This window comes from Lissotriton vulgaris, chromosome 1_1 (genome assembly GCF_964263255.1).
Source record: "Lissotriton vulgaris chromosome 1_1, aLisVul1.2, whole genome shotgun sequence".
NCBI lineage: Eukaryota > Metazoa > Chordata > Amphibia > Caudata > Salamandridae > Lissotriton > Lissotriton vulgaris.
In genome coordinates, this window is record NC_141685.1 from 1,431,864,019 (window position 1) to 1,431,878,314 (window position 14,296).

Here is a 14,296-nt window from a genome sequence, read left to right on the forward strand (position 1 = left end):
AGTCTAGTTGGGATTTAAGAGCCTTGCGCATGTGCCAAGCCCTGAAAATATTTGGTATCTAAATCATGCAACAATGATCATGTGAAAACATGACAGTCTGGTTAAAATAAAAGCATTTCCTTTCTGATATACTATGCTGTATAAGATCTACAGCAGAGATTGAAACCCCTTTAGCGACTGTTCCAGGCAGCTTTAGCTGTCTATTGCGAGGGATACTGTAAATATTCAGGGCAACAGCATTTGATGATTACATTGTGCCACTGACTTTTGCACTAAGGTTTTGATGAAGTGACCAAGTAGTTCATTACTGCACACACAGTCAGTGAAGATCTGTCGACCACAGCCTCACCAGCCACGACAGTGGCTTAACAACGGAGGCTTGCGGCTCTTCTAGAGTTCTTTGCCCGGGCCCTCTCACAGAAGGCATTTCTCTCCGAGTAACTCTCCGCACTCAAGTTGTCGACAGAAGAAGCTTTGGTTTATTGGGAACTCATTTAGTGATAAGCCTCAACAGTTAGATAGGGGGCGGTGTAAGGGTAGGTGCATGTTACTCAATTTAGTGATGCTTGAAACAGCAGTTCCTGGCCTCCTATCGTGCGGACTCATGGAAAGTCAAGACTGCATCACTTAGGGGTCTTTATTCTGGATAAAAACTATTGAAAACTGGATCTTGTGGTGGGCAAAAAATCTTCATTTCGTAGATTGGCACACATGGCATCCAACTAGTCTAGATAAAGGGAGGCTGGATGTGCCATTATGGCATGAATGAGATGAAGGCCGAGAGATTGATCTGAAAAGAGACAATTTTGATGTTATTGTGCTTCCTGGAGTGGAGAAACCATGGTCATGGGCTCTGTGACCCCTCTGAAAGAAAGCATGAGAGTCTTGGCCCATATCAAAACAGTGCCACACAGAGATTAGGCATTGGCAGTGAAGTTGCAGAGTATTTTTTCAAACAGCACCTTTACAGATGGTTATCCAGTTTGCGGAAATGGCTCCCTGGGCTTGTCCTTAGAAGGCATTTTAACTAGGGATAGTTGTATGCCTCATGATCCTAAAGAGTACCGCAAAACATCATTGAAGCCAACCTAGGGTATCAGTAGCATAACACTACACCACGTTCATAGCACCTAACTGAGAAACTGGAACCATTTTGATTTTCTCATATGAAGAGTTTATTTAACATCTGTCCTAATCAACTCTGGGCATGTGCCTTCAGTTTTATTTACTACAATACATTAACTTCACAAGAAACACTTATTTTTTGTTAGGAAAGAGGATTTGTCCTATCACCAATGAAGATAGCACGATGTGAACCTTCAATAGCAAAGAAATTAATTTACAAGCGGCAGCTAACTACCCCATAAGAAAGGCAGAGGGGGCATTTGAGCATAAAACTACTCGATTAACATAAATTGGCAGACTTGCACTGCCAAAAAAGTGTCACTTCACCACCACTGGAGATAGTATACCCCAACAAAGCATAGGGTTTTATGGCAGGGGTAGGCGAGACCATTAGTCATATCCCCCATTTATTTTGTGGCAAAAGAATTCCATGGCTTTCTGATTTACATGGCACATTTAAAATGAGACATCAAAGACATCCTAAGAGTGGAGAGGACTCCCAAGATGACAGCATCCAATCTGCTTACATCAACTGGTGACCTAGCATCCCGTATCAAAACACGAACTATGACAATAGCCACATCCGCATAACATAGAAAGTCAAACCATTTGCACACCAGAAAAAGAGAATTTAATAGAAGAGTCAGGTCTCTTCCCATGCTGCAACAAGAAAGTGAAATAGCACCTTCGTATTTATCAGGTTTGCCACCTTTTCCCTATAGTTAGAAAATAACACGTCAGCAGTTAGCAGTAAGAATCCACCCTGCCTTGCGTCTTAGCTGGGTTCAGGCCATACAAATACATGACCATCCATGTACTGGTAAAGAACATGGGGAGGTGGGTACCCTCAAATGGACGAACTTGATTTGCAAACATTAGAAGGAATGGCTCTGGTTGATACTAGGCCTGGGAAAACTTTCCATTACGCTGGCATATTCTTGGAAATTTTGCATTATATTTGCTGCGAGATATTTCGCTATTATGCAATATTTACACCACAAAAATTGAGCGCGAATGCACAGAAGCAATATGAACAAGTAGAATGTAAGCCACTACTATTTGTAATGCTAGTCTTTTTTGCACCTTTTTTGCTGCAAAATGCATGCTTATGCCCATTTTCAAGTAACACCTGTCACCAAATGCCAGCTTTGCATTTTGCATAATTTGTCCAAAATTGTAATTACATAAATTCAAATTGCAGAAATTTTGTACATCTCCATTTGAGACCTGTGTTTGGTTGACAGTGTATTTAAAGGTCACATAACTCTTGCTGATGGGGTTTATTCAGATCAACTCTGACATCTATACATGTCAAATCAAGCCATTTCTGAGAAGATGAATCACAGCAAATAGGCTAAAAGCCTTACCCTAAGTTTTATTCTTCATGCCAAACTGAGGTTGCTTGGTGTGCAAAATAACGATGGACTGGTATGCGGCCCCAATTAATTACCTGTCATTGAGATTAATGCAAACAGTACATACATCACTTTTTGTATACTTCAGTATGACACTCTAAGTTCGACAAGTATGCACAGACATGGGTTCCATGCTGCCTCTACCACTGAAGCCAAGCTGCACCCAACTGATGAGCCTCAACCAGGTTAAAACCAGTCTTGTACTGGTTGTGCTCTGGGTCAAGGAGGACCGGGTCTGGCAGCTCGGGTTGGGCTGCTCCTAATGGAGCAGAGCCAAGACTAATTACTATATGGCTCGGTCCATACAGAGATGGCAAAGTGGGCTAAAAGTGATGGAATTTATTACAGCCCTGGTAACTGCCAGTGACATTAATTACCTCATTCCATCCATCAGTTTGTGTTTATACTTCAGTGTGATGCCCTAAGTGCAACAGGTTTTTCAAGGCTGGTCTCCATGCACCATCTGCCAATGGAGCCTAACTGCATCCGAATGATGAGCCTCAGTCAGGGTGAAACTGGTCTTGGGCTGCTTTTGTTTCAGTTCAGGGATGGCCTCACCTGGCAGTTCAAGCAGGACTAGTCTTATTGGAGTAGGGTCAAGACTGATTTGCATATGGCTGGGTCCAACCTGCTGTGGCATGTTATGCAAGATCAGATGGACTGGGATGTGGGCCAAGTAAATACCAGTGGCTGATATTAATTCAACCTTTCCATCCACCACTTATTCGTATTCTTCAATGTGATGCCCTAAGTTTGACAGGTATGCACAGACATGGGTCCCCTGCTCACTGTGCCACTGGAGCCAAGCTGCGGCCGACAGATGAGCCCCAATCAGGGTAAAGCCAGTCTAGGACTGTTTGTATTCTGGTTCAAGGAGGACCTGATCTGGCAGCTTGGGTTGGACTGATCCTATTGGAGCACAGCCAAGACTAATTTGCATATGGCTGGATTCATACTGAGATGGCATGGTGTGCAAACGAACTATGGAATTTAATACAGCCCAAGTAATTACCAGTGAGATTAATTCAAGCATTCCATCCATCAGTTTGTGTGTATACTTCAGTGTGATGCCCTAAATGCAACAGGTTGGTTCCTGTGCACAATCTGCCACTGGAGCCTAACTGCATCCAAATGATGAGCTCCAATCAGGATGAAACCGGCCTTGGGCTGAATATGCTCCAGTTTATAGGTGGCTTCACCTGGCAATTCAAGTAGGACTATTCTAATTGGAGTAGGGTCAAGACAGATTTGCATATGGCTGGGTCCAGGTGGCATGGTGTGTAAGATCAGATGGACTGGGATGTGGGCAGGGGGGTTGAAGGGGGGGGGGGGGGGAGAGTTTGGGGATGGGTTGCGTACATTATTTTAAAAAAAATAATTAAAAACAAAAATAAATAAACTTCTCTTTGTGCCTGTTCCCGCGTCTGCGCTCTTGCTCTTCTCTGACGGAAGCACAGCAAGGCCCCACTGACCAATCACAATGCTGGAATGCATTGTTGTAATTGTTAGGTACCCAGGCTCCCATGACCAATCACAACGATTGGTTTTGAGCATCCTGATGGGACGCTAAACCAGGAAATGGGAGCCTGGGCTTGTTCTCCATGCAGGCTGCGATGTAGCCTGCATGCAGAATGGGGGAAGTGCGCATGACTGGTTTGAGTGGCCCGAGAGGCTGACCAAACAGTCATTGCATACTTCGGACAGGGCAAACCACTCCACCCCTGCCCTGCTCCGAGAGCAGCCCCGCCCACCCACCCGCTGGCAGAGACACAGAAAACATAAAATGATAATAACTAACATTTATTATTTTATGTTTCCTCTTCTCGCACTGCTGGAAAGCAGTGGGGCGACACTCCTCCACCATGGCGGAGGAGCCTGCACTCACTTCCACTGAGCTAGTTAAGCTGTCTCTTTAACAAAGTCAGCATAATAAAACCGAACGATCAATATTCTCGGAAACGAATGATGCCGCTGTACCACCTCTGTAAGGCCAGAAGAGTGCACACAATGCATGGCATTCACGGAGAGCCAGGAAAATGTCATGACATAGAAGGCATGATGCAGCTAAGCAGGATGCTTTCTGAAAGAACAGATGTGTCTTCGGGGAAGATCTGCAGGCCAATTTCGCATGATTCCCATACCTTAAATGCTCACTCAGTGAAACCTGCGCACTTAGCAGCCCGGATTCGCCCCCACTGATACGAGCGATTCTTTGCAAAATCTATATTTATACAGTAGACCGCAGACCATCAGGCATGCCTTGTTTGAAGGGTGTTTGGCCACAAGCAACGATTAGAATCTCCGTCACTCCCGTACCTGCACATTCCATTCTGCATTTCTTTCACTCCCTTCAGGACGCACCGAGCTAGAGAAAAACAACTTGGGCAAAAGTGCGCAAGAAAATGGCATTCGTTTTCTTCTAAATGTGTTGCGTGATTGTGTAAGACAGGTACACTTTATAACCTATGCGAAGCCCTCCTCGAAATGCATGAAACCAGATTGCATTGTAATCGAAAGAAGAAAAGCTACAACATGGTTTGATCAAAGCCACAGTTTGTTAAGTCTCCAAATATCCTGCCAGCCGGTGTGTTTCTAGTCGGACTACTATCTACAGACATTCCAAACCAGGGAAAAACAACCTGCATGGAAAGAGTGAAAACAGAAATAGCATGTTGATTGATACGGAGATCTTGGTTTTTTTCTTCAGTGGGTTAAATTAACTTGAAATGATGCTGTTACTTCTAGGATTTTGCAAACAATTTTTCTTATCATTAAATCGTGTAGTTCCTGATTATTAGCCTTACAAAGTTCACAGAGACTGCAGCGTTTTGTGCTGTATTGTATAAGCAATCACATTGCACGTGGTAAAAAGCCCTTTCAATTTGGAAAAACTGGATCAAAGATTTCTTGTGATGTTTCTTCAAGTTAATTTAAAGAATCTTGCATTATAAGTGCTATATTTTAGATCTTCCGTCATCAAACAATGTGTTTCATCCCCATACATGTTGTACTTCTTCATGGCATTGACTCAGTCTTTAATTATAAACACAAAGTCATCATTTGTTTTGGGTCATCCTGTGACGTGCTTTCTTTACCTAGAATGAGATGCCCACGTCACAGAGTGCTAAACATTGCTGTTGTTAACTAGTCTTACCATCACTTTTTGGCCCACGTAAGCCTCATTAAAGTTCCACATCCCGGCTAACGCAGATTTTTTTCAGCTGGGCCATCTTGGTATTTCTGCACCTACAGAATAACTATGTGAATAAGTATGTGAGATTGTTTTGGAAAGCGAACCATTTATGCCACTAGCTGTAGCACTGAAACTGGTCCCGAGATTCACAGTGTTTCCTGCTTTCCCTTCACTAATGCTCCAGTGCAGTTTTTCCTCCTGAGTGTTAGCTAGCTCATGAACACTGTGACACCATATGCTTGTGTTTGGTTGTCAGTGCACACGTTTCACAGCTTTCCTCATGAGTGACTCAAAACAAAGGAAAGGTGCATCACATAACACTCACGAAAAGTGCATCACAGTAGTCCTTATTTTTAAGCAAAAAGCCGACTTGCATCGACGTGTATGACCTGTGCATAGATTCTGTAATGTCTGCAAGTAAATGCATAAGTCAGAAACAATCAGCTGTTCAAGTCTGCATACACAGTTCTTTACAGAACATTTTGTGGCAGTCATAACCAAATCAAATGATCAGTCTAAATGCTGGAGTACCCAGATGTATTTACCAACTTTATCTGTATACTCTCGATAGGAAGATGTGGGGTTCACAACACAAATTGGTGGCAAAAACCCTCACTCACCAACCTAGGTCGCAATTTTTTAGAGGGACGGATGAGCTCCCAAATGTTTGAGAATTCTTTTAATGGAGGTAAGAATGGCTCCTTCTGGTGTTATATGGGCCTCCGTCACAAGTAGATAAAATGTCCTATAGATTACCAAAATGATTTATTGGCTTGACTAAGGAATATTAAAAGCATTGAACATTGGGAGTTGTGGATATTTATCAGTCCTACATCCCACTGGTCGACATGTTTCAGCTGTTCGTCTTCAGCCACATACAAGGTCCACAGCTTTCTTCAGCAGCTACATCCTGGCTTGTAATTTTGCCTAATTTGGCCCTATATATGGAACACAATTGTTAATAGTGATCCTTTCACATTCATTCAAATGCACATGCTCATGCACATACTTTATATACTTGCATAAAACGTTGAGTCCTGTCTGTTTATGACTGTGCAAAGATACATATCAAAAGAAATGACACACCTACACAGTTGATCAGAGTTATCCGATGGTCATTAATGCTCTGTGCAAATGTTTATGTGACAAAAGGTTCGTGCACCAAAGACATTTACACCAATCCCTGCAAACACAGTGGTATAAAATTCAGTACATCATTTTTCACCTTACACAGGGTCACTCAAGTGAGGACTACTCAAAATCATGCTCATCAATTCATCATACCCCTAACAGGTATTTAAATGGGCCCCATGGAGGGAAGCACAACAGGAACCCTTCACCAGTCACACACTGTCATTTTAGAAAAAGATACACGGAGGGTTGTAATAGTGGACTCACATATGGAGTATGCATTGTTTTGAAGGCAAAAGTTGTTTTTGGGAGAAGAAATAAGTAAGGAAATTCACCTATCATGTATCTTTGTTATGCGGGTCCTTTCTTAAAGCAAGGAGAAGACTGTGCTCGTGGAGCACCCGTATCACATGCGTTACCAGTGTGCGACATCAGACATGTTGTAGCTCTAGCTATTTGCACATAAATTAGTCTTTCTTCGCTGTTACTTGTCTAGATATGTTCTGTGATCCTGTACTGTGTCCTTATTTAGAACACATTCAGTATCTTGCAGCAAAAACTAATCATCAAACACAGCCTAAAGACAGGAATGATAATCCAGTCTTACTGGCTCAAAATGGCCGCCGTACTTGATGCACATTAAGCAAGGAGGGTTTAATTGACAAAAGATATTCATCGCTCACTTGGATGATTGCCACTTTGGTGATCCACCATTAGCCATATAAACAGTGATCCATACAAACCATGTAATGCAGCTTAAATCGACACAAAGCTGTGTTTTCTGTAACACATGAATGGGTATATTTTGCTTTAGGGCCTGAGCAGCCACAATGCAGCATCCGCCAGGTGCCATTAATCTCATTTCAGCTAATTAAGCACGGTTAGCTTAATAACCATTAACTATAAATTTAACCAGTGTGAAAATCGGATGATCATTTTAATTAACGATAAAACAGAATGGCATATTACTTGTAGAAGTGCCTGAATATTGTGCCACCTAACTGAAAGACCACGCAATACAATAATGCTTCTTTTCTACAAAACTGTCCTTGCATAATTCTTGAAAATGTGGAAATAGAGCATTAAGCTGAATGTGCCAAAATGTAAAAATAAATTATACAAAACTATGGGTTCACAAATGTTATGACAGCCTCTTGGTTCCCCCTTGGGAGAGAGCACCCACTACTGTATTCAGTGCAGTCTGAAAGCAGCAGTTATTTTAAAGAATCAATATATTATTCTGGTATTTTATTTTTTTTAAGTGTTCATGACATCATATAAACTAAAGGACTCTGGAAAGTGTGTTTTTTATTGTGTTGCTGTATTATCTAAGAGCTGTTTTCCGAAATAAACAATATGCTGTATGCTACAAGTAATTAAGAGTGCTTCACTGTCATTTTGGATCAAAGTTGAATGGGTCTCCTTCTGCGACAGGACTTTGAAAATGTCAACAATCAGTTGGGTTTGCAGCCTCTGCTTCTTCTCATGCTGAACTGAGAGGCAGTGCTAGAATACCTTTTCAGGTCTCTCCTACAGACAGCTTCTAGCCATCTGTTGTTGTGGACAATACCATTAGTTTGTTTCCTTGTAAATCTTATGCGCTTGGCTTGCTTCATAATCAATTATGTTTCTTCTTGTTCTTGGATTTGTCCCTCACCCTGAAGCACAGTTTCTTTACCATCTTTTTTATTATGTTACTCTTATTCTTCCACAAATCCACAGAAGAGAATTACTTTTTGTTGGTTTGGCCATTGAGACAGCTTGAGTTGGTTGTCGAGCTATTGTTTTTCCAAAACATAATGCATAAATACATACATAGATGGACTTTTGGTCAGCGGGCTTCATTTATTGGTCTGTTTAGTTTATATTCATATTATGCTCCTGCCAACCACTGCATACCGCTTAGGGCAGCGAGTCAGCCCGCTTTACACATTTGGCTGCCTTTATTTTGAGTGACTGCACAAAGCCTGCGCACGTTGTTCACAACCGCCTAAAATATTTTCCTTTTCTTTAGTGACACACTTGATTCAAACTTTTATCTTAATTTTAAATACCCGCAGATGGCACAACAGTAACCTTTTTGTTTTACAAAAACATCATTAGTAAAATAGCCAAATGTGTTTTTTAATTTCAAGTATTTATTGCAAGCATGTGAAAGCCAAGCTTAAGTGGCAGCTTTTTTCTCTCTTTATTTTTGTGCCATATGCTTGCAATGAAGAGATAATTAAAATAATATGCGCTGCACCAGCTTGCTGATCCTAGAGCTTTTAGCTATGTCAACGCTTGTCTTTCTCTTGTAACACTTCAGGCAAGCTGCTTCCAGACTAAAATCCCTGACCCTATGCTCTCTGTGTTGGTACCCACGTCCCTTTCAGCATGTCCCTTACTTCCTCCACCATCCGCCACACAGTTGTAGCTATACTTTCTTTTTGATGCTGGGCAGCCATTGCATCATGATGCATACACGCACCAGTGTCCAAATGCATGAGCATATATGTATCATCCCGATTTTATTTTTCCTATTTGTACCAGCGCTGTTAAAAATCGGCAATAGAGCTATAGTCTTTTTCCCCCACGATGCTGAACCACGTCAGCAAAAACTATTGCAAAGCCAAATGGTAGGCAAACAATATTGGCTTAGCCAATGCTTGTTTGCAACATGTTCTTTTCTGTGCTTCGAGTTCCTCACCTATGTCTTCGGTTTGCTTCCACGTGATTTGCCCTCCGTCTATTCCTTTCGATTTGTTTACCCACATCTACCCACTCCACATTTATTTTCTTCTTCTGCAGATATTTGCTGTTGGGTCTCATGTAGTCCTTCCGGTAGATGGCTCCACCACAGCTAACAACTATTTCTTCTACTCCGTGCATGGCATCTCGCCCATCTGGCTTACATACAGCTTTATTACACTCACAGCTATAATTTATGTTTCCCACTTTGCATAAATTAAAAAGACTCTCAAACAGGCTAAATTAAGGCTGTAGTGCATGCATGCATAGAATGCCATGCAGCCTGACAAAGAAAAAATAAATAGGCAAATGGTAAAATAAGCAAGGCACACAAAATAACCGAATAACAAACAATCTACAGACATATAATCAAATGCTGATAAAAAGAAAACTCACCAAAAAGTGAGCAGATTACTGAGTTAGTAGAGCAAGTTTAAGTTTGTAATTGGAGGAATGCACATTGAGGGAATGTTGAGGTTGAAGAATTCGGTTCATCATTGGAGGTTGCAGCTATGTGAAGTACCACATTGATGGGAGTATCCCTGTGCTTAACTGTAGTGACATGATTAAAGGAATGGTCCACTGAATGAGTTGCATGAGTGAGGTACATAAGCAAAATATATGTTGAGTGAAGTGAATGGCCATCCAAGAGTCTTATGAAGAGGCAAGCCTGCTGGGATAGTCCTTACAAAAGAGTTTCTGGATGCAGTGTACTATTGGATTATCCAAGTCATGTGCGTGTTAAGTAATGCAAGAATCACGTGTGCATCATATCGTAACTAGTGATCGTGCTGAGATAGAAAAACAGAGCGTCCATTTTGTGTGCATTGAGGCGGTGGGATCGGACCCTCTGTGGGTGCTGCCAGCGTCTGCGTAACAAGGTGAGAAATGAGAATTACTGCGTCGCGTATAGACGGTACGTGAGCATATGGGAGAGTAAATGCCACAGTACTGTAATCCACCCTCAGCACTTATCTTTCTTCATAGATGGAGGTTGTAAGGATAAGCCTGGGGATGCTAAACACCTCCGGATAGAGCTGTAACTGTGTACCTGTGATAATGGCCGGGATGCCCCATCCAACCACGTAGTAGAACCTCATGTGGCCAGCGTTGATGTTGCGCACTTCAGTTAGCATGCGGTAGATATGGAGGCCTTCCACGAACATCCAGGCGAAGGTGCTCATGTAGAAGTAGTGCAGCAGGATGGCGATGACAGTGCACACAAACTGGAAGACAGAGGAACGGGTTCAGCTGCAATCAATGAGGGATACAGAGTATGTGGTGGACACAAACACACACACAGTTAGTGCGATGAAAAACAACCTGCCCTGGCACGCAAGAAAACTCTTATTTCATACATGGAAACAATGGATTCTTTGTCCCTGTTTTAGTATAAATGACTTGCTGTCACAAGTTATTAAGTGCTCTGGAGGCTCGCGAGCACATCTGCGGCCGTTATTTTGAATTGCCCGTTGCCCGGGATCGTTTCTCTTCCCCAACAGTCAACGGTGACAGGCAAGTTTGAATTATTCTTACATTCGAAACACTTTTGAGCACCATAATTCAATTGCCGAGCTCTCGTCGAGCCAAGAACTTCACTGGATGCGACTAATCCTAAAATGAAAACCTTTTCCCTCAACTGTGGTCTTAAAGTGATGCACACAATTCAAGAGGATTGCACCATCCTAAATAAAGCCACTTAAAGTCACATACGTCTCTTTGAAACAATTTTCACACACCCATATTTTTTTTAATATAATTTATTTCAAGTGAAGGTTTTATAGGCGTGCATGGCTACAAAGAGGGCATGCAGAAATGTGCATGGCTAGAGTCCTACATGAATAAAGGACTCAGTCCTTTTTTGAGGGGCTACGTGATATAGTAGAAAGAAGATGTGATTGGTTAGGACGGGTTTTTAAGAATGATCCTGTCTGTATATGTCCAGTTGCAGCGGACTGGTATATCGAGCTAGACTCACCCATGACTCACCAGTCAATCAATGTTTAATCCACGAGATTTATGGATTTCTTGAGACCAGATTTTTTCCTCCATTTGACTTCTTCTGTTGCCTCAATGTCATCTCTAAAATTGACACTCTTATGTACATGCAGTTCTGTACTGTCCGCACCATAGTGTAAGTGCACCAAGCATTTTGCATGATTTCAGGGCCTTGCCCTAAGGAAGAAAATGGCAGATTCTCTGCATACAAAGGCATCTGGGATTTAATTCTTTGAGAGAGACTTAGTGATGGTAGCCATTCGTGAAAACAAGAGCACAGAGGAGTATCAGGAGATTTAACAAATGCAGGGTGTTTTTATTTTGTTTGTTTTCCTGCGTTTACCTAAATGCGTGAGTGAAATGTGGGTGGCGATTTGACTGCATCGCTTGACTTGATTGCTCTACTATCAGGGGAATCCAATTTTTAGATGCAGATGTCTGGCCACTATTATGGAGCACGGATAGTGAAATCTGTCATTATGTAGAAAAGCAATTGGTTTTCTGAAAAGTGCGCCCTTGCTCTCAGCTCCAGCAAGGAGGGGCGATATACCTGGAGCTGATTGATGTTAGTGACATTGCTTTGATCTCCTTTGAGGATGCACTTTCTACCTTCGGCTTTAAGAAGTCAAGCGCATGGCGGGAAAGAAATAGTGCTGTTTGCTGTTTTCCCTTTTCTCCTCTGCAGCAAATGGGAGATTGTTTTGAGGTTAAGGATGGGAACACGGAGGTCATCAGGGTTCTATGGGTCCGCCACATCGACGTCCATCACGGACAGTGAGCTGGTAGGACACCTTCCATAACTGCACGGAGTTAAACCACCAGAGTTAGGACAGCTGGGGGACAAATAAAGGCAACAGGAAGACAAACATTACTACGTACGAAGAAAGAGGTCACCAGCTAGATGGCTTAGTAAGCCAATCACTCGCTCTGTCTTGACATCTGGTGCAGCCAACTATGTCACGAGATTTAATCCTGGGCCTGGCCAACTCAGACTTTCATCGTTCCCTGGTTGATAAACCCAGTACTGTAAATTGTGCAACAGCTGTTATTTAAAGGACTTAGAAACATCCAAAACTGCCAAGTTACACACTTTACCAAAAACAAAAGTATTTTTTTTCTATCAGTTAGAAAAAATATTCTGACAATACGCCGTTCACTTAGTTTCACTGCTCAGGCCCACCCACATTATGGGGAGCGGAGTAACTGTGTGTGTCCGTGTTTTCAAGATAAACAGGTATTGCAGTTAGAGAGAGCTCGGTGGAGATGCGCCAAACCACTCGCGCATTCTCTTTCCTTGGTGCCAGGACTAGAGCGTTTACCGGACAAAAGGAGGTGAAGCCAACGTGCAATAATTCATTTCTGGTCCCCGATGATTCATTGTGGGATTAAAACCTATTCTTGCACCTGTATTGTTAGTTTAAAGGCACTCCTGAAGACTAGGCAGAGGGCCAGACACCAATGAATAAAGCTGGCTCACAAGTTCATCCGTGCAGAACTTCGCAGACTGCCTCCCACTGCAGGTCAGGGGTCAAAAATGGACTAATCCATTCGACAAACATTTACTATACAACTTGCTGCAGCGTTTGCAATCTGCTCGCGCCTCCCAGAAGCTGAAGCATGCAGGCTTCTGCCTCTTGACACCATTACTCCATGGCAGAACGTTTGAGGTCAAGTCTGCTGTCCTTATCAGACACTCTGTGCTCACCCTGCCCCTGTGTCACATGGCTGGCAACATGTGCATTAAAACACGTGTATGGGTTTTGTTTTTCGCTAGACACAGGGCCGGGATGGGAAGTAGAGCATGTTGCGGGCGGACATTTAAGGGATTTAACCGGATTATGGGAAATCTAGTTGATTCACTTTAGAAACATTTGTAACCAAAATCGACACATTTCAAATCCAAGCCATGGTGTTTTGAGTGCCAGTGTGAAAAGAAGGGCCTGCAAATTGTACATAATACAAACAATACTTATGATTTTTTGTAGTCTCCGTATTATTCTACTTTACTTTCCATACCTATTACTTCAACAAATGTATACAAGCATCCATAGAGGTCAATGGGCTTGTTTGAAGCAGGAAATTCAAATGCAGTGTTCTGATACACAGTGTTTGATACAGTCGATAACATGGTGAGAACTGTTGTCATCCTCGGCAGCCAACCACAAGAAATTACATGTATGGTTATTTAGGGGTCTTACAGTGCATATTTTGAGAAATGGAGTCACATTTGTTGAAATTACACACGACTGAGTTTATGCCGCCCTATCCTTGCACACATCTCATGAGGATACGGTGAGGGATGGGGTGACGATTGTGTTAAGCTTCTTACCGGGTTCTCAGTCTGGTTGATTCCAATGAGAAAGACCAATTCTGAGAGGAATAGCGCAGCCACCAGGTTTTTGTGGATATTGTGCAAGTTGGAGCGCATAGCTCGGATCACAACAAGCAAGACAAAGGTCACAAACAGTGCCACCAGTGAGATTGACACAGTGGTGTATGTCACAATCTTCAGTGGAAGCACCTCACCGTTCTGTAAAGACACATTTAAAAGATATTAAGATATCTCCATTTCTGGTTTTGGAGCAACCATACATATTTGAATAAGAAGGACATTTTGAATTAACAAACCATCAAATCAAATGTCACAAACATAACATATATACAACAGTATTCCACTGACTTTTATTTTAGTGCAGCTCGAAAA

At 42.3% G+C, this 14,296-nt stretch overlaps 1 protein-coding gene across 4 annotated transcripts in view; it reads right to left on the minus strand.

The window, feature by feature from the left end:
- Positions 1 to 14,296, minus strand: part of CELSR1 (cadherin EGF LAG seven-pass G-type receptor 1) — a 520,725-nt gene that overhangs the window by 32,269 nt on the left and 474,160 nt on the right. For all 4 annotated transcript variants that reach the window (XM_086967271.1, XM_086967267.1, XM_086967274.1 and 1 more), the window contains exons 24-25: positions 13,922 to 14,122; positions 10,646 to 10,820 (exon numbers count right to left, since the gene is read on the minus strand). In XM_086967271.1, coding sequence (XP_086823397.1) covers positions 10,646 to 10,820; positions 13,922 to 14,122 — 376 coding nt within the window. The remainder of the gene's footprint in view (positions 1 to 10,645; positions 10,821 to 13,921; positions 14,123 to 14,296) is intronic.